This window comes from Ascidia mentula, chromosome 4, assembly GCF_947561715.1.
Source record: "Ascidia mentula chromosome 4, kaAscMent1.1, whole genome shotgun sequence".
Classification (NCBI taxonomy): domain Eukaryota; kingdom Metazoa; phylum Chordata; class Ascidiacea; order Phlebobranchia; family Ascidiidae; genus Ascidia; species Ascidia mentula.
The window spans coordinates 3,506,716-3,525,487 of NC_138569.1; the positions used below are offsets into that span (position 1 = coordinate 3,506,716).

At 38.6% G+C, this 18,772-nt stretch overlaps 2 protein-coding genes across 2 annotated transcripts; both read right to left on the bottom strand.

The window, feature by feature from the left end:
- Positions 1-257: 257 nt before the first annotated feature.
- LOC145897822 (dehydrogenase/reductase SDR family member 11-like) lies at positions 258-1,722 on the bottom strand. Its single transcript, XM_082986271.1, has 3 exons — positions 1,392-1,722; positions 952-1,229; positions 258-743 (listed from the first exon to the last, which is right to left on the bottom strand). Exons 1-3 carry the CDS (start codon positions 1,707-1,709, stop codon positions 581-583), a joined length of 759 nt encoding a protein of 252 aa, XP_082842397.1. The 5' UTR covers positions 1,710-1,722; the 3' UTR covers positions 258-580.
- Positions 1,723-2,686: 964 nt separating this feature from the next.
- Positions 2,687-4,099, bottom strand: LOC145898550 (dehydrogenase/reductase SDR family member 11-like). Its single transcript, XM_082987054.1, has 3 exons — positions 3,769-4,099; positions 3,277-3,554; positions 2,687-3,041 (listed from the first exon to the last, which is right to left on the bottom strand). Exons 1-3 carry the CDS (start codon positions 4,084-4,086, stop codon positions 2,879-2,881), a joined length of 759 nt encoding a protein of 252 aa, XP_082843180.1. The 5' UTR covers positions 4,087-4,099; the 3' UTR covers positions 2,687-2,878.
- Positions 4,100-18,772: the final 14,673 nt, after the last annotated feature.

Here is an 18,772-nt window from a genome sequence, read left to right on the forward strand (position 1 = left end):
AACACATCAGATTTAATAATCTTCTGCAGGATTCATTTTTTGTGTAAAATATTCAACGTAGTACGTGGACCTGTAAGCATTATTCATCAAAACTATTGACACGGCACAAAGCAGTGTTTACGATTCTGCACTCGCGGTTCACTGCAGCGCCTGTTTGCCAAAAACTACCACCAACAACTTTCTGCTTTCCTTGGGAGCAGCTAATTTTAGTCTACAGCCCAGACTTCGCAGAAGAGTCTTACAAATACACATATGAGTCACCACATTGCTCATACTTTATTTACCAAATCCAAACAATATAAGACCTCAGAAAATGCCATACTATTACCACACACATTACTTGGAAATTAAAAAATATTTGCCAAAAAGTTGAACTTCAAAGAAGGAACAATTTTTGGCTTCAAGTGTGGCACTATAATGTGAATGGTGATGAATAAACAAATATATAATGGAATACCAATAATATAAATGGAAGTGCAGAATGGTAATAACTTAAAATTTATTTTTATTTTCTGATGACATAATTAACGGTAACCATTGCAGATCTGCAAATCATGCTTCTGTACATTTTTTAAAGGGATTATGACTTCTGTTCTACAGGCCTTATCATTATTTCATTGACATTGACATGAGCTGGAGCTTGCAATGCATACAGAACTGCATCAGCAATATCCTCTGCTTTCAAGCATTCCATTTTGCCATAGGATTCACGACCCTCACCTGCTTTTTGTGCTTTGTTTAACCTTAAAACACAAATATAAACTTATTGACACACTTGCAATCAATTTAAACTACTGCAAACACTATGACAAAGCCTTGTGAAAAAAATCATAAAAATTAAAAATACAAACCAAAAGGTAGTCTTCAGCCTAAATATAATCTTTTCTAAGCTCGAAGGAATACTTTTTCAATTTTACATGTTACGACTTAAAAACATGCCTTGGCATTTACCTTGGTGCAAATTCAGTTTCCACCAACCCAGGTGAAATTGATGTGCAACGGATATGGGTTTCTGCCTCAATTAACTCTTTCCTTAAACCCTCGGACAATGCAGTGACAGCAAACTTTGTAGCAGAATACAAGGGAAGGCCTAGTATACGATGACCAGACATGCTGTTGATATTAAACACATGACCATCATCGACACCACCGTCTCTCATCAGTTTCACAGATTCACGACAGCCAATACAGAGTGAGATCACATTCACATCTATCATTTCTTTCCAATCCTGTTGGATAAAAAAAATGGATATTAGTAAGTTATTTGCAATTGGAAACAAAGAAGCATTATCAAGATTTTTTGGTTATGTGAAAGAATCACTTTATTCTTAGAATTAAATCTTCACCAAAAATGTTTTAATAAATATGGTCTTTTATACTTCATGGTTTACCTCAGTGTTTCCAGATAAAATCGAGGCCCGATGTGCGAGCCCAGCATTATTCACACATACATGCATTGTTCCAAACTTTGATTTGATGAAATCAAACATTTCCAACATCTGTGCTTCGTCCCTAAGATCACAACGATAGGGAAAGATTTCTCCAGGCCCTTGCTTGTTAACACATGCTGCAAGATCCTTAAGTTGTTGCTCATTTCTTGCACAAGCCACAACTTTCATTCCAATCTTGGCAAGTTTTCTAGCAATTGCATTCCCAATGCCCACAGATGCCCCTGTAACCAATGCAACCTTTCCTATCCAGCGTTCCATATTTTATGCCACTGTTTCTGAAATATGAGCATATTTAAAATTTTATTTCATGTCTTGTTTATAAGTATAAAAACAACAGACACCACTGTTTAACACAGCAATTTTCGTCGAAAAAGTGCAGAATCAAACACTGTCAACTAGATTACTGTAATTAATTGTTTTCAAAAAATGTCCACATGTATTTTTATTTAAAAAAATGGCTTACGCAGCAGGTGCTTTCCCATGCTGCAAACATTTAACACATGGCACAAGGGCGCAGGAAAAAATATTGACGAGAGACCGTTACGATATATCGTAAACTTTCCGTTTTTTGGGCATCTGATCACAGTGACGCAGAATAAAAAAAACATTAATAAAGTGCTTGTGCAAAACAAGCGAGTCATTGTTCTACAGACAGAGTAACAACAATCACAGTAATCTCTTTGTGGACCTATGAGCATTATTCACCAAAACTATTGTTACGACACAAAGCAGTGTTTACGATTGTACAATCGCAGTTCGTATTTTTGGCATGCAACATTATCCTTTATCATGGTGGTTCGTTGTTTTTCCGGTTTTTCTAAAATGCACAATACCGCTAGTACCGCCGAACACGCATCTACACCGCTAATACCGCTTGTTTTTGCGAAAACTGTTCAGTGTTCATTAACAGTTCGCTGCAGCGCCTGTTTGTCGAAAACCACCACCAACAATTTTCTGCTCTCCTTGGGAGTAGAAAATTTTACAATCCATGGACCAAAGTCCTTAGAAGAGTTTTAACCTTCTGCATGTTACATATACGCACAAACAGATGTGACACAGGTCCTGCACCTACACATGAGTCGCCATATTGTTCATATTCTTCACCAAATCTCAATAATACAAGACCTCAGAAAATTCCACACTATACGCACACTTTACAAGTGTATTAAAAATGATTCAAGGAAAAGTTGAACTTTAAGTAAAGAAGCATTTTTCATTTGCAACAAAAACCTCAGGACAAATATTTACAATATTTGGGTCCAAGTTTAAAACTATAATATTAATGGTAATGAATAAACCAAAATATAATGGAAAACAGAGAAGTGCAAAATGGTAATACTTTAAAATTGATTTTTATTTTCTGATGACATAATTATCAATAATCATTGCTGATCTTTAAATCATTGTTTGTACAATGTTTAAAGGGATTATGACTTCTGTTCAACAGGTCTTATTATTATTTCATTGACATTAACATGAGCTGGAGCTTGCAATGCATACAGAACTGCATCAGCAATGTTTTCTGCTTTTAAGCATTCCATTATGTCATATTTTCCACGACCCTCACCTGCTTTTTGTGCTTTGTTTAACCTAAAAATACAAATACAAATTTATTGGCTCACTTGCAATCAACAATGAGGACATTTTGATCATTTTTTAATTTAAACTACTGCAAAAACTATGACAAAAACTTATGAAAAAATGATTAACATGAAAAAAATACAAACCAAAAAGTGGTCTTAAATTGATTTTAATTGTTTTTTATAGGTCAAAGAATTTCAAAATTTTACATGTTACGACGTGAAAACATGCCTTGGGTATTTACCTTGGTGAAAATTCAGTTTCCACGACTCCAGGTGAAATTGATGTGCAACGGATATGGGTTTCTGCCTCAATTAACTCTTTTCTTAAACCCTCGCACAAGGCAGTGACAGCAAACTTTGTAGCAGCATAATAGGGAAGGCCTCCTACGCAATGACCAGCCACACTGTTGATATTAAACACATGACCATCATCGACACCACCATCTCTCATCAGTTTCACAGATTCACGACAGCCAATACAAAGTGCGATCACATTCACATCTATCATTTCTCTCCAATCCTGTTGGATAAAAAATATGGATATTAGTATGTTATTTACAATTGGAAACAAAGAAGCAATTATAAGGATATTTTTGTCTGTAAGGAAACACTTTATGCTTAGAACTAAATCTTCACCAAAAAATTGTTATAAATACTTAAAACATATATGCACAGGGAAGTCAAGATTTATTGCAAAAAACACTATTTTGTGTTATTTATACTTCTTGGTTTACCTCAGTGTTTCCAGATAAAATCGAGGCCCGATGTGCGAGCCCAGCATTATTCACACATACATGCATTGTTCCAAACTTTGATTTGATGAAATCAAACATTTCCAACATCTGTGCTTCGTCCCTAAGATCACAACGATAGGGAAAGATTTCTCCAGGCCCTTGCTTGTTAACACATGCTGCAAGATCCTTAAGTTGTTGCTCATTTCTTGCACAAGCGACAACTTTCATTCCAATCTTGGCAAGTTTTCTAGCAATTGCATTCCCAATGCCCACAGATGCCCCTGTAACCATTGCAACCTTTCCTATCCAGCGTTCCATATTTTATGCCACTGTTTCTGAAATATGAATGTATTTAAAATTTTCATGTCATGTTTATATGCATAAAAACAACAGACACCTGCACTGTTTATCACAGAAATTTTCGCCCAAAAAGTGCAGAATCAAACACTGTCAACTAGATAACTGTGATTAATTGTTTTCAAAAAATGTCCACATGTATTTTTATTTAAAAAAATGGCTTACGCAACAGGTGCTTTCCCATGCTGCAAACATTCACCACATGTCGCAAGGGTGCCGGAAAAAAAATTACGAGTTCTCTCTCAAGAGCATATGGTTTAGTTGGAACAAAGTGATCGATATAATTTGTAGCGGAATTACTTAAATGAGGAACTGACGATGTCCACATAGGGATAAATATAACTTAAGTTAGATATTTTCCAGAAAGTTACCAGACTGCTACAATTTAAGCAGGATGTGCTGTCACCCAATTTACTTTATTCTTTGAACATTGCTGTGCAAGCAAAAACTTTTCTGTTGTTACACCATGATAACCAACTAAACATTCCGTTCCATTGCTGAATATAGGTTTTCCATGCCATGATTGGCAAGAACTAACGATGCAAATCCTCGGGATGCTAACAAGGCCCCTTTGTAGCCTACTCAACGATTTCAGGAAGGTCCATCCTCTTTTGCACACCTTAACAATATTTTATGTTGATTTTGTTCAACGATTTGAACAAAAACCAAAGTAGATTTAAAAAGCTTAAAACTGTATGTCACATGTTCGTGTTAAATCATGTTTTATTTGCAGTATTGTTTCCACCATATTGCTTCGCCCTGTATGAAAATGCAACGGACACTCGACCACTTGTCACCGGAAATCATTTCCAAGCGTTTGTTATGATTAAAAGAAATCGTTAATCAGGTTATCACATCGAACATATGCAAAGAAACTGTTTGCATCTGGCATATCATATTGTTACGCTATAATACCGTTATCAGCACAGCATCGTAATTATGAAATCAGCTTTTATAAACCCATTTGCTCGAAATTTGAAATTATCAGTTAGAGCTATGTAAAAACGTAAGTTATGCAGAGCTGTTAGGCACAGAGAAAGTACCAGAAACAAAACATATGTGCACAAACATTGTACGATTTATGAACTCATTTAAACAGAATATAAGTTAGAAGTGTTCAGTCTTAGTGACGCGGTTTAGTACAAACTGTAACCTATACTACAAAACTAATATATCGCACTATTGGAAAAGGTTAGGGGCATGAAATATGGTATGTTCGGTATGGAAGATCGCATTGGTTACAGGGGCATCTGTAGGCAGTTGGAATGCAATTGCAAGAAAACGTGCCAAAAAAAGTGTTTGTTTTGATATCATTCATCAAATTTTAGATCAATGCATGTAAACACGATGGCTGGAAAACTTTTTCGACTAAACTGGAAAAGCAAATAGGGCAGCACGCTAATGGTTATATTTAAGTCACAATTTTTAACATTTAAAAATGTTGTCCTAAAAGATTGATAATTGGTGCATGTCAAGAATATTTGTGCGTCGTTTAACTGATGAACGTTATAACGTTGTATTCTTGACTGTACCCCTTTGCGCATTCTACCTCTATCTAACAGAATGTGAATCAGATACATTCCAAACACTTTCAAGGAACCTCAAGTGCAACAATGCATCGAATTAAACTATAACTTGCTTTTAGAATTCGATTTTGAATTTTAAGACCCCATAAGACAGTAATGTTTTATATTCGGCGAGTGCAGTTCAGCAGATTACGAAGAAGCATATCCACTGCGGCTGACAAAGGCCCCAGGGTAACCATTTGTGGGGAAAATCGTCTCTTTGACGAACCCATCGAAATCAGTATAGACGGTTAGTGGAAACCATTTTCCTCTTAGTTGTGGTTTGTTAAACTCTTAATTTGAAAGTATATTTGTAATTGCAAAAAAAATCCTAATTTCAGTTTGCAACGGTTTTCAAAGTCTTTGCATAATCCAACAACTTGCTTTTTTGGGTTTATTTAAACATTAACTGTTTTACTTGATTGATGTTTGGGGGGTAAGATTTTATGCGGCCCATACAAGGAGTTACATAGAAAAATGTCAACGTTCCAACTAAATTCCCTTTTTCATGTATTTTTGCATAATGTTTATATTATTTGCAGGCCTGCCGGCTGCTGACGTATCTGTTTATGCTTCTCTTCGTGTTTCGAGCAATACGATCTACGAAAGCCTTGCGCGATACCGGGTATCCTCGTCCGGTAGGTCGTAGTTGACGTTTGTTTCAGGAACGCTGGAGATTGTATCTTAAATACAAAGGTCCCAAACAAAATAAAATCATACACAATGTATTGGCAACGTTTTATGCAATTTCATGGTTGGCAGTACACTGCGCAGGTCCTTGTTTTGCGATCACAACTATCATATCGAGACCAGAAGTGGCTGATCCAGCTAGCATGCAAAATCTGTAAATCTAACGGTTCACCACACAATATCAATCAATGTAATGGGGTTAGGCCAAGGTCGTGTGTTAAAACCTCTTGTCGGGAAAAAAATTGCTGGGCAGCGCAGCCTGCAAACCTAATCATCTCGATACGATAGCTGTGAAGTAAGCACCTGCAGAGTGCGGCGATCCATCCAATCATGCGATCGCATAAAACGTTACAGCAATGTAATTTAAAGTTTGCTTTTCCAGACTGTTTCGTACAGGGGAAAGCAATGATTCAGATTATCTTTATCAATCAAATAACGATCCAGTTACAAGGTCTTCATATGGCGCGCATTTTAATAACAGTGCTGTTCTTTGTACAGGCTGCCTTGACCTTTCCAAACACGCATCTATTGGTGGCTCGTATTCTGGCATTGAGCCCACGGGATTGTTCTGGTCCATGGAGCCTTATTCAACCAACCAGGTAAAAATTCGACCGATCACGTACATGGGAAAAAAATAGTAACTGGGGTTTCATTTCTCAAATGTGGTTAACCCTGTTTAATCTGCTATCATATGAATATCTAAGCGCTGCATTTCGCTTGCACGCGTTACATCCAAATGCAGAAAAGACCGATCCGATTCCCGAATTCCATCGATACTCCGGTATACGACCTGAGTGTGTACGAAGGACACCAACACGACATGATTCACCTGCGATCATCGGAATCAAATGATGCGAATCATTTGCTGCGTTTTTCTGTAAGAAGGCCATATGCGGACCATGGAGTGAAGCGCATTTCTGTGCGCGAGGATGGTTTGGTGGGGACCTTGTTTTTGCCGGATGGAGAAGGACCTCATCCAGGTATGCAATGCAGTAATCGCATTATATTAAGAAAAAAAAGACGAAAGTTAGCAACTGTTTGGATCCAATGTAATGAAACCTGAATAGCTCTAAGCTTGCGTATCCTAGTCATTGTCTGTACGCTATCCTGGTGTTTTGCCCAAGCAGACCATGTGTATTTTGTAAACTATCCCTATCCCCACAGGAGTCATTGTCCTTTTTGGTGCATATCCTGAGATCAGGGAATACAAAGGAGCCTTGTTGGCATCCCGTGGATTCGCATCGTTGGTTCTCGCCCACTATGGAATGGAACACCTTCCCAAATTGCTGGAGCCAGTTGATCTTTCATATTTCCAAAGAGCAGTAAGATTTATGCAACGGATTCCGTCGATTAAAACTCAAAATGGAATAGGAGTAGTTGGTTCGTGCAAGGGGGCATGCATCTCGCTAGCTATGGCCACATACTTTCCAGAAATTCGGTGCGTTGTGTGGATAAACAGTCTCCCTTGTCAGATCTTCGGTAATCTCAAGTACGGGAGCAAGATTTTCCCGGAAGTACAGCAGATTCGACCACAAGCAAAAGATACGGATGGTCAAATCCCATTGAAAAACTTCTTTAGGTTGCCCTCCGCTAAAGAATTTTCCAATCTTCCTGGCTATTATCCGTTTGAGAAAAGACACGACGTATCCTATTTGTTCATTGCTGGTATGGAAGATCAATGTGTCCCTGCTTCGTACGCCGCTGAAGTTGCAGAATGGCAACTGGCAAATTCTGGGCATCCAGATTATGAGATAATCCATTATCCCGGCGCTGGCCACGTGATGGAGCCGCCCAACTTTCCGCTTTGTGGTCATGTTTACCTACCAGAGTTTAACGGCCTTCTGTCCTTCGGTGGTCAACAACCTTTGCATCACAGGGCAGAGAAAGATTCGTGGAGACGTCAGTTGGAGTTTCTTTCCGCAAAATTAAATTAATTCAATATTTTTGTGTATCGCCGCTTGGTAGTTTCTTGTACAGCTCGTTTGTATTCAGTGCACTTCATTGCAGAACAGGTAATTAGGAATCTTGCTGAGGAGAAAACTTCTTGGTGTTACATCTCAACTATCGTGTGATTGTTTGCAAGTTTTGACCTCAACACAATGTATCGTTGTTACGTCACATAACCCGTTTACCCTATAGCAGGGTTTCCCAAACTTTTTTGGCCGCGGACCCCATTTCGTGAACATGATTTTTCTACCCCCCAATCTTCTCGTAATCAGTGGAAAATAATACAAAACAATATCAACAGTAACGAATAATGTTTATTTACGGAGCTTTATTGCGCCAGACAAACTCTTTAGTCCAAGTCTACACACAGTCTGGACTCGACACTTAATTTAGTTTGGCGTAATCACACAATCACCTGTAACTTCACTCCACAAACAGCAAAGACGACCTTAACCTTATTAGAGTAAGTCGCCGGCGATAAGTGTGAATTCCTACGTCATAGACGCGTAATAAAAAAAACAATTGTGAACAACGTTGACATCGTAAGATACAAAGATAGTGTAAGAACCATTCAAAAGTGATGGGGTGATTGTCCACTATACGTATTGTACAGCTTATGAAACCACTGAAGTTACAAATTACTGCAGTGAATGCTGATTACGCACTGTATTAAACGTACTAGCTGTTTTTTTAATATATTTTCACGGATCCCCGTGCAGTCGTTGCAGACCCCCAGGGATCCGCGGACCCCAGTTTGGGAACCCCTGCCCAATAGAAACCTAGTGCCTGTCAGTGCTGTTCCCGATAACTCCACGCCTGCTTGTGTATATGAACCGTTGCGATTTCGGAATAAACTTGATCTGTTTCTTTTAACCGAAATGCTTTACGTGTTACGAATCATTGCAGAAACCACCGACAGCACAAGGCTCAAGGGCACCGGAAAAACTGTTTACGAGTTCTTTCCCAAGCGCATGTGGTTTAGTTAGATTGATTGAAATAATTTGTAGCGTATCTACTTGAATGAGGAACTGACGATGTCCACATAGGGATAAATATAACTTAAGTTAGATATTTTACTAAATATTACCAGACTGGTACAATTTAAGGCAGAAGGTGCTGTCACCCCAATTTACTTAATTCTTTTGAACATTGCTGTGCAAGCAATACCTTTTCTGTTGTTACACCATGATAACCAACTAAAAGTTCCGTTTCATTGCTGAATATAGGTTTTCCATGCCATGATTGGCAAGAACTAACGATGCAAATCATCAGGATGCTAACAAGGCCCCTTTGTAGCCTACTCACCGATCCCAGGATATCCACCAAAAAGGACAATTACTCCTGTAGGGGGAACAGTAACCAGTAGTTTACAAAGTTCATATGACCTGATTGAAAAAAAAACAGGTTATCGTAGAGACACTGAGTAGGAGACAAAACATGTTCAGGTCTCATTGCATTGGATTCAGGTAGTAACTAATTTTAGTGTGGTTTTATACATTGAGATCATACGGCTAATACATATCTGGATGAGGTCCTGCTCCATCCGGCAAAAACAAGGTCCCCACCAAACCATCCTCGCGCACAGAAATGCGCTTTGCCCCATGGTCCGCATATGGCCTTCTTAGAGAAAAACGCAGTAATTGATTTGCACCATAATAGATTGATCGAATGATTATCTGGTTGGTTAAATAAGACCGCATGGACCAAAACAATCTCATAGGCTCAATGCCAGAATGCGAAGCACCGACGTATACGTGTATGGTAAGATCAAGGGTGAATCCAAAAAAACTTTATCATTAATATCCGCACCATACTAAGAACTCCTAAAAGTTGTGACTGCATCATCGTTATGTGATCAATAAAGATAATCTGAACCTCTGCTTTCTCACTGTAGAAAACAGTTCGGTAAAATAAAGTTTAAATCCATCACATTAAGTAATACCGTGTAGGATTCTGATTCGTTTAGGACCTCCTTATTTAAGATACAATCGCCAGCATTCCTGAGATAAACGTTATTAACGACCTACCGGACGAGGATATCCGGTATCGCGCAAGGTTATCGTAGATCGTATTACACAGAGATGTCTGCAGAGTAGCTGAAAGGACCAAAGCAAAAATACACGAAAAACGTGATTTTCCTGTCATGAAACGTGAACTTTTAATTAATTTCTACCACACCGTGATTCGAACCCAGGTTGTCCAGAGAAGGAATCCCCACCAGGTTTTGTACTTGGTATACGACATCTGTTCTTTTTGGGGGCAATTCGTAATCGTCTTTCTTGTGATAAGGTCCATCCTCTTTTGCACACCCTAACAATATTTTATGTTGATTTTGTCCAACGATTTGAGCAAAAACCAAAGTAGATTTAAAAAGCTTAAAACTGTATGTCACATGTTCGTGTTATATCATGTTTTATTTGCAGTATTGTTTCCACCATATTGCTTCGCCCTGTATGAAAATGCAACGTACACTCGACCACTTGTCACCGGAAATCATTTCCAAGCGTTTGTTATGAATAATTTCAAAAAAGAAATCGTTGATCAGATTATCACATCGAACATATAGAAGCTGGCATAATAGATTGTTACACTAATACCGTTATCAGCACAGCATCGTAATTATCAAATCAGCTTTTATAAACCCATTTGCTCGAAATTCGAATTTATCAGTTAGAGCTATTTAAAAACGTAAATTTTGGAGAGCTGATACGCACGTAGAAAGTGCCAGAAGCAAAACATATGTTCACAAACATTGTACGATTTATGAACCCATTTAAATAGAAGATAAGTTAGTGTTTAGTCTTTATGATGCGGTTCAGTACAAACTGTAACCTATACTACAAAACTAATACTTAAATCGCACTATTGGAAAAGGTTAGGGGCATAAAGTATGGTATGTCGGATAGGAAAGATCGCATTGGTTACAGGGGCATCTGTAGGCATTTGGAATGCAATTGCAAGAAAATGTGCCAAGAATGGAATAAAAGTTGTCGCTTGTGCAAGAAATGAGCAACAACTTAAAGATCTTGCAGCCTTGCCGGTGTGAAGACAAGTGTTTCTTTTGATTTCATTCATCACATTTTAGAACAATGCATGTAAACGCAAAGTTGCGATATAATTGTAGGCAACAAAGTATACACTTAAAAAGTTTGATTTTTAGGGATCGTTGGTTTACGCACAGCAACATAAAAGTTACTGGGGTAGATAGGGGCACATATTTTTTCCGTGATTGGGAACTTTGATGAGGAACACGATCGCCGGAAAACGTTTTCGACTAAAACCGGAAAAGCAAATAGGGCAGCACGCTAATGGTTATATTTAAGTCACAAATTTTCACATTTAAAAATGTTGTCCCAAAAGATTGATAATTGGTGCGTGTCAAAAATTTTTGTGCGTCGTTTAACTGATGAACGTTATAACGTTGTATTCTTGACTGTCCCCCTTCGCGCATTCTACCTCTATCTAACAGAATGTGAAACAGATACATTCCAAACACTTTCAAGGAAACTTATAAGTGCAACAATGCATCGAATCGAACTATAACTTGCTATCAGAATTAGATTTTTAAGACCCTATATAGACAGTAATGTATTACTTTCGGCGAGTGCAGTTCAGCAGATTACGAAGAAGCATATCCACCGTGGTTGACAAAGGCCCCAGAGTAACCATTTGAGATGAAAATCGTCTCTTTGACGAACCCATCGATATCAGTATAGACGGTTAGTGGAAATCATTTTTATTTTAGGTTGTGGTTTGTTGAATCCTTTGAATAGTCTGAATGTATATTTTTCGATTGCAAAAGAAAATCTTAATTTTAGTTTAAAACAGTTTTCGAAGTCTTTACATAATTCCGCACCTTTTTTGCGTTGAACAGTTTTGGGTAAGATTTGATGTGGTTCATACATGGAGTTGCATTTACTTGAGACCATCCTCATATTGGAGACTTATTAGTATATATATGAAAATAGGGTTTACAAATTTAGATGGTTTGGGAAAATTACGTAACATGTTGGGCCAGCTACTTGGTCAAGATGCCCACCTTCAAATCAAGCAGAAAAACGTTTCATGACAACTGAATTACTTTTCTCATCCATTTTTGCCTGATGTTTATATTATTTGCAGGCCTTCCAGCTGGTAAGGACGTATCTGTTTATGCTTCTCTTCGTGTTTCCAGCAATACGATCTACGATAGCTTTGCGCGATACCGGGTATCATCGTCCGGTAGGTCGTCGATAACCTTTGTTTCAGGAACGCTGGAGATTGTATCTTAATAAAATACAGGTCCCAAACGAAATAAAATCATACACAATGTAAATTTCATGGTTGGCACTACATTGCGCAGGTCCTTGTTTTTGCGATCACAACCATCATATCGAGATTAGCTTTATCAATCAAATAACGATCCAGTTACTAGATCCAGTTACAAGGTCTTCATATGGAGCGCAATTAAATAACAGTGCTGTACTTTGTTCAGGCTGCCTTGATCTTTCCAAACACGCATCTATTAGTGGCTCGTATTCTGGCATTGAACCTATGGGATTGTTCTGGTCGATGGAGCCGTATTCAACCAACCAGGTAAAGATTCGACCAATCACGTACATGGGAAAAATGAGTAACCGGATCGTAGTGTTTTATTTTTCAAATGTGATCTGTATCATATGAATATATAAGCGCTGCATTTCGCTTTCACGCGTTCACATCCAAATGCAGAAAAGACCGATCCGATTCCCGAATTCCACTATTGATACTCCGGTATACGACCTAGGCGTGTACATAGGACACCAACACGAAATGATTCACCTGCGATCATCGGAATCAAATGACGCGAATCATTTACTGCGTTTTTCTGTAAGTAGGCCATATGCGAACCGCGGGGTGAAGTGCATTTCTGTGCGCGAGGATGGTTTGGTGGAGACCTTGTTTTTGCCGGATGGAGAAGGACCTCATCCAGGTATGCATTGCATTTTTTCCCCAGTTCATGTGTATGTTATAAACCAGTCGCTACTCCCAAAACAGAAGTAATTGTCGTTTTGGTGCGTAAGGACCTCATCCAGGTATGCAATGCAATAATCGCATAATATTAGGGGGGGAAAACAAGAAAGTTAGCAACTGTTTGGCAATGCAATGAAACCTGAACAGCTTTTGGCTCGCGGTCTTTAATTACTGCAGGAACGAATTCTGGTGTTTTGCCCAAGCAGATCATGTGCATATTCTATCCCTATCCCCACAGGAGTAATTGTCCTTTTTGGTGGATATCCTGGGATCAGGGAATACAAAGGAGCCTTGTTGGCATCCCGTGGATTCGCATCGTTGGTTCTCGCCCACTATGGAATGGAAAACCTTCCCACATTGATGGAACCAGTTGATCTTTCATATTTCCAAAGAGCAATAAGATTTATGCAACGAATTCCGTCGATTAAAACTCAAAACGGAATAGGAGTAGTTAGTTTGTGCAAGGGGGCAAGCATCTCGTTAGCAATGGCCACATATTTTCCAGAAATTCGGTGCGTTGTGTGGATAAACAGTGTCCCTTGCCAGACCTTTGGCAATCTCAAGTACGAGGGCAAGCTTTTCCCGGAAGTACAGCAGATACGACTACAAGCAAAAGATACAGATAGTCAAATCGCATTGAAAAACTTCTTTAAGTTGCCTTCCGCTAAAGAATTTTCCAATCTTCCTGGCTATTACCCATTCGAGAAAAGACACGACGTGTCCTATTTGTTTATTGCTGGTATGGATGATCAATGTGTCCCTGCTTCGTACGCCGCTGAAGTCGCAGAATGGCAACTGGCCAACTCTGGACATCCAGATTATGAGATAATCCATTATCCCGGTGCTGGCCACGTAATGGAGCCGCCCAACTTTCCGCTTTGTGGTCACGTCTACCAGCCAGAGTTTAACAGCGTTCTGTCCTTCGGTGGTCAACAACCTTTGCATCACAGGGCAGAGAAAGATTCGTGGAGATGTCAATTGGAGTTTCTTTCCGCAAAATTAAATTAATTCGATATTTTTGTGTATCGCCGCTTGGTAGTTTATTGTACAGCTCGTTTGTATTCAGTGCACTTCATTGCAGAACAGGCAATTAGCAATCTTGCTGAGGAGGAAACTTTTTGGCGTTGCATCTCAACTTTTTTATGTCCCGTAAATATTATTTTTATTGCTATGTCGTGTGATTATTTGCAAGTTTTGACGTCAACATAATGCATTATTGTTATTTCACAAACTGTTGTCCCTTTAGTACCCAGGTACCTTCCAGTTCTGATGACTTTATGTTGTCTAAGTTTTGCCTTAGTTAGTTATCAAACTTTATTTTCTCTTTGAAAAAGGCAAATTTAAGTACCAGTTGCTTTCTGCTGTTTACGGTTACAATGGTAAAAACGATTTTTTTGCTGGAAAGCTCGGTATTTGTGACTCTGGCCCCGTATTAACTCGGTAGGGACTATTGTGTTTTTCATTTGCCGCTAACTTTACGTATGCTTGTGTACAAACCGCAGCGTCTTCGGAATAAACTTGATCTGTTCCTTTTAACCGGAATGCTTTGCGCGTTTTACAAACCATTGTAGAAACCTCCGTCTGTTGCACCGCCGACTGCTGAGGGCAAAGCAACACTTTTCCACCCAGGGAAACAAAACTAACACATATACATATTACGGCGAAGAAATCGGAAATTTTTGCCCCATTCCTGAATTTTTTTTGCGGACGCCCATGTTCTTCTACCATATTAAGGGTGGAATACAGAAACCCCGCTGAAAGTACAGCACTGATTAACTTTTATTTCACCCTAGGGCTTCACACTTGCAATGCAAAACACCACGTGTTGGAAAAGAAAAGTAACTTTGGATAACATTCAGTTCGCAGCACTTTTACCTTCAAACATTTTCCAAATGTTGACGTAGCCAACAACACAATTATTTAACACACAGCTGTTCATGTAACCCAGTATAAAGATGAGGTATTCCCATTCACCAGTCCCAGTGAGTTAACCAGCTGATTTTGTTTGAGGACAAATATTTGGATAACTCGCCGATGCGGCATTTACAATGTTAGTTGTTCCGTCACAAGCGTTAGCGACAAGACGTATTATTACATCACAAAAGGAAACAGTTCGCTTTAGTGTGCTTTGTTTCAGTTTCAGGAAGACTTTTGACGTTTTACAAATTTTTCTCGTTGACTTTATGCCTTATTGTTGTAGCACTAAATGTCTAACCATGTTTCCAAGGCAGTTTATGGAGCGAGGTAGAGTAATGGAAAGTCAAAGGTGTTATAAGTTTGTTTACCAGTGTTGAACAGGCCAAATTGATTGTCATTTTAAAAAGTAAGCTGGACACAGACGCAGGGGCTCCTTACTTGCGTTTAATATCAATGCCTGAGGATCGGAACAGAAATGCCTTGACGAGGCCGCACTGCAAACAAACTTGAAGTTTTTAATTGTACCAATGATGCAAAAGGGAAACAATCTTTGAAAGAGAAACCCTCTATTTTTACAACCACTAGAGAGAAGCAAAGAGCGATTTTTCATTAGACGTTATGTGTCCAAATTAAGGGAGAGTAGTGGCACTTCGAGCAACCGAACTGTTTTTTTGCGAGGGCTGGAGGGAATATTTGTGGTTATATCGCAAAATAATTGTATTCGATATTTTGAAATGATTTCTTTTGTGAACGTCCCAATCAAGTCCACCTGGGTGAAAATTTTGGCAAATCAAAGCAAATGTCATTTTTTCCTTCATAAAAAGGTGCTGGGTGATTTTGATGAGCAACTTTAGTAACTTTTATTTGTCCGAATGAATACTAAAATCATTTAGTCTAGTTTTTATTTCGAAGCTTTTCCCATGATAAAGCCGAAATTTGGAACCAGCCAAATTTATATTCAGCAAACATACGAAGGATTTCTTCTCCAAATATAAAAATTAAAATTGGTTCTGCGTACTACGACGTTTATCGAAGCAGACATACTTGTTAATTACACAATTGCGATGATTTCATTGAGCACAGTAAGACAGAGGACAGGAATGGCAAGTATGGCTCTCGGCAGAACGTGAAATCCACGGTTGATCAAACAACAGCTATTGCAAACACAGACGGATGCAAATAGGAACACTTTAAGCCTACATTAAAACTCGAGCGCACCAAAAGTTGTTGGAGAGCAGTTCAAGGTAGTCCACGGTATAAATAGAATCCACAGCGGCACACTTCCCCGCTGGGCAAACCCAATTTTGAATAAAACGTGCTTGGGTTCATTAAGCCAAAAGTAAATATTAAAGAGGTTTTCGTTTCCGTAAACAACCGGTTTAGGTCCGAACGTGCACAAATTCTTTGGATGTCGGACCCCAATATACCCAACTATGAATGTCACGTCTTGGCCCAGCGGGCGTTGGCTCGCAACCGGCGTGACGAACCAATGGCATTGACGTCATTTCGGCGAGAATCGGAATGCCTGATGCCATTTTGGGAATGGTGGAGGTGACGTTGGTGTTACAACAACATTGCCGATAATTTACGGCTTTAATATGGATCCGTTTCGTTAGCAGGGTTTGTGTTATAGCTGATGTTACCAGTAGATATGTTGCTCATGTAAAATGCTTTTCCAACCGAATAATGTTTTGTTTTCGCAATTTTAACGTTTGGGTCGCAATTCTCCTGGCTTTTACAAGATGTATTATATTTTTATGGTAAGCATTGTAGAACGCCATATATTGTGTCATATGGTAAATATGGATGTGTAATTTGTTGATATTCCGGGGCTTCCTCTTGTTTTATTTATAATAAGGTTTAGTATTGAACTGTAAAGTCGTACTATAGAATTAGAAAGCACTGTAGATATGTCCGACTCTGGGACTAATTGTTTGCAAGGTCGATAATGAATAATTAAAAATGTCGGCTTGCGTTAAACGCGTTCAGCTTTTGTGACGTATCTATTATTTAGAGATCCATGCAAGGTTATGCCTCTTCAGTGATGCCCTAATATGGAAGTACAGCACTGCTTTGTGTGTAGGATTGCGTTTGATTTCTGGTTGTTCTTGAAAACCAAAGACCGTTGCATCACGTTTGACGCAGTAAAACAAGCGTTTATAAAATAGTATTTAAATTTACTACCGATAAAGAAAGTAACAAAATTTTGTTTTCAGAAAAACATGTAGGCTAAGTGGCAGTGCTCGTTATGCAATTCCGAAAAAAGTTGCAAAGTGTTTTAGTTAAGGTTTTAGCCAGTGAATGCATGTGTTGCTTTTATCAAGTACGGGAAGCCGTCTGTTTAAAAACCTCAACCTTTCATGGGTTTACAATTGCTTCCTTCGCCGACTTCTTCTCAACTAAGTCAACACGCTATGTGCTCACAATGGCCATTTAAACGTAACAAAGGGCATTGTCAATGGTAAATGGCAGACCTTGGAGGTATTACAGGTTATTGATATATTTTAAGTGGGGTCACAACCGGATTTTCAGTCCTAAAAATCGTCAAAGCGAACTTTTCTGTCGCAGTCAAGCACATTTTGATATTTGTGTTGTTACGGAGTCAGGGGAGATAATGACGATCAGTTAAAATGATTGAAATAAGTTGATTAACACCTATTTAAGTCGATTATTCATACCACAAATGTTCAAAAAAATTGAAGGTCTGGATTTAGAAATAAAACTATGCGTTTAATTGTGTCGATAATTTAATTAGGTATGTAAGTAAGAACATTACCTTAGCACAATTTTCTACAATTAAACGACGTGTTTTTAAACAAAAGTACCAACAACTAAAAATATATTATTCCTGGTATTAAATTGTCTTTAAACTTTCTGTAGTCAAATTTAATGAATTTAGCGGCAGATGTAAAAACGTAACTTGGAAAGTTTGATTCTTGAAAGGACAAAATTATCTGAAATTTCTTGTGCGTGAATGTGCGATCGGTTTTACAGGCTGCACAACAAGGGACAAGGCGTAGTAACATGTCAATGTGTTGTAACGCGCGGGCTTTAAATGTTTTGTTCGCCAAGTTGCGAGCAAAAGTTTTGTTATTACAACTGCCCTTTGCCCGAATTCACTCGCACCGGAAACGAAACGTAACAAAAAGAAGGGAAAAGTTGATGCGAACCGATGTGAAATTACTTGAGCTACTGTAAATGGTGCTCGAAGCTAAGTGTTTGCTTATGAGCGAATAATGGCCCAACGCAGAATAATGGAACAGCTCTCTTGGCGAACGTAACCACAGTTACAAGGCTGCACATTCGTCATATAGCTGACAATTGGGTTCGTCACAGTGCCTCATTGTCGTAAAATAATGATTTCTGTTCAATGTGTCGCAGTGAAACAAAGGGGTTGTAAAAACGCAGTTAGCATCTGAAAAACAGTCATTTAGTATTTTCATCAAATTAAGCACGTTGTTTTTTGTCGAGATATATGGTCAAGGCAATTTTTTTACTGCAACACAGCTCATTGTGCACATAATTAATGAAAATAT

What these genes read in the sequence shown, in the direction of transcription:
- LOC145897822 (XM_082986271.1), bottom strand. Translation starts at nt 1,709, where the DNA reads ATGGAACGCTGGATAGGAAAGGTTGCATTGGTTACAGGGGCATCTGTG. An exon ending in TTTTATCTGGAAACACTGAG is followed by an intron (nt 1,230 to 1,391) that starts GTAAACCATGAA and finishes TTTATCCAACAG; the next exon opens with GATTGGAAAGAAATGATAGA. An exon ending in GAAACTGAATTTGCACCAAG is followed by an intron (nt 744 to 951) that starts GTAAATGCCAAG and finishes TTGTGTTTTAAG; the next exon opens with GTTAAACAAAGCACAAAAAG.
- LOC145898550 (XM_082987054.1), bottom strand. Translation starts at nt 4,086, where the DNA reads ATGGAACGCTGGATAGGAAAGGTTGCAATGGTTACAGGGGCATCTGTG. An exon ending in TTTTATCTGGAAACACTGAG is followed by an intron (nt 3,555 to 3,768) that starts GTAAACCAAGAA and finishes TTTATCCAACAG; the next exon opens with GATTGGAGAGAAATGATAGA. An exon ending in GAAACTGAATTTTCACCAAG is followed by an intron (nt 3,042 to 3,276) that starts GTAAATACCCAA and finishes TTGTATTTTTAG; the next exon opens with GTTAAACAAAGCACAAAAAG.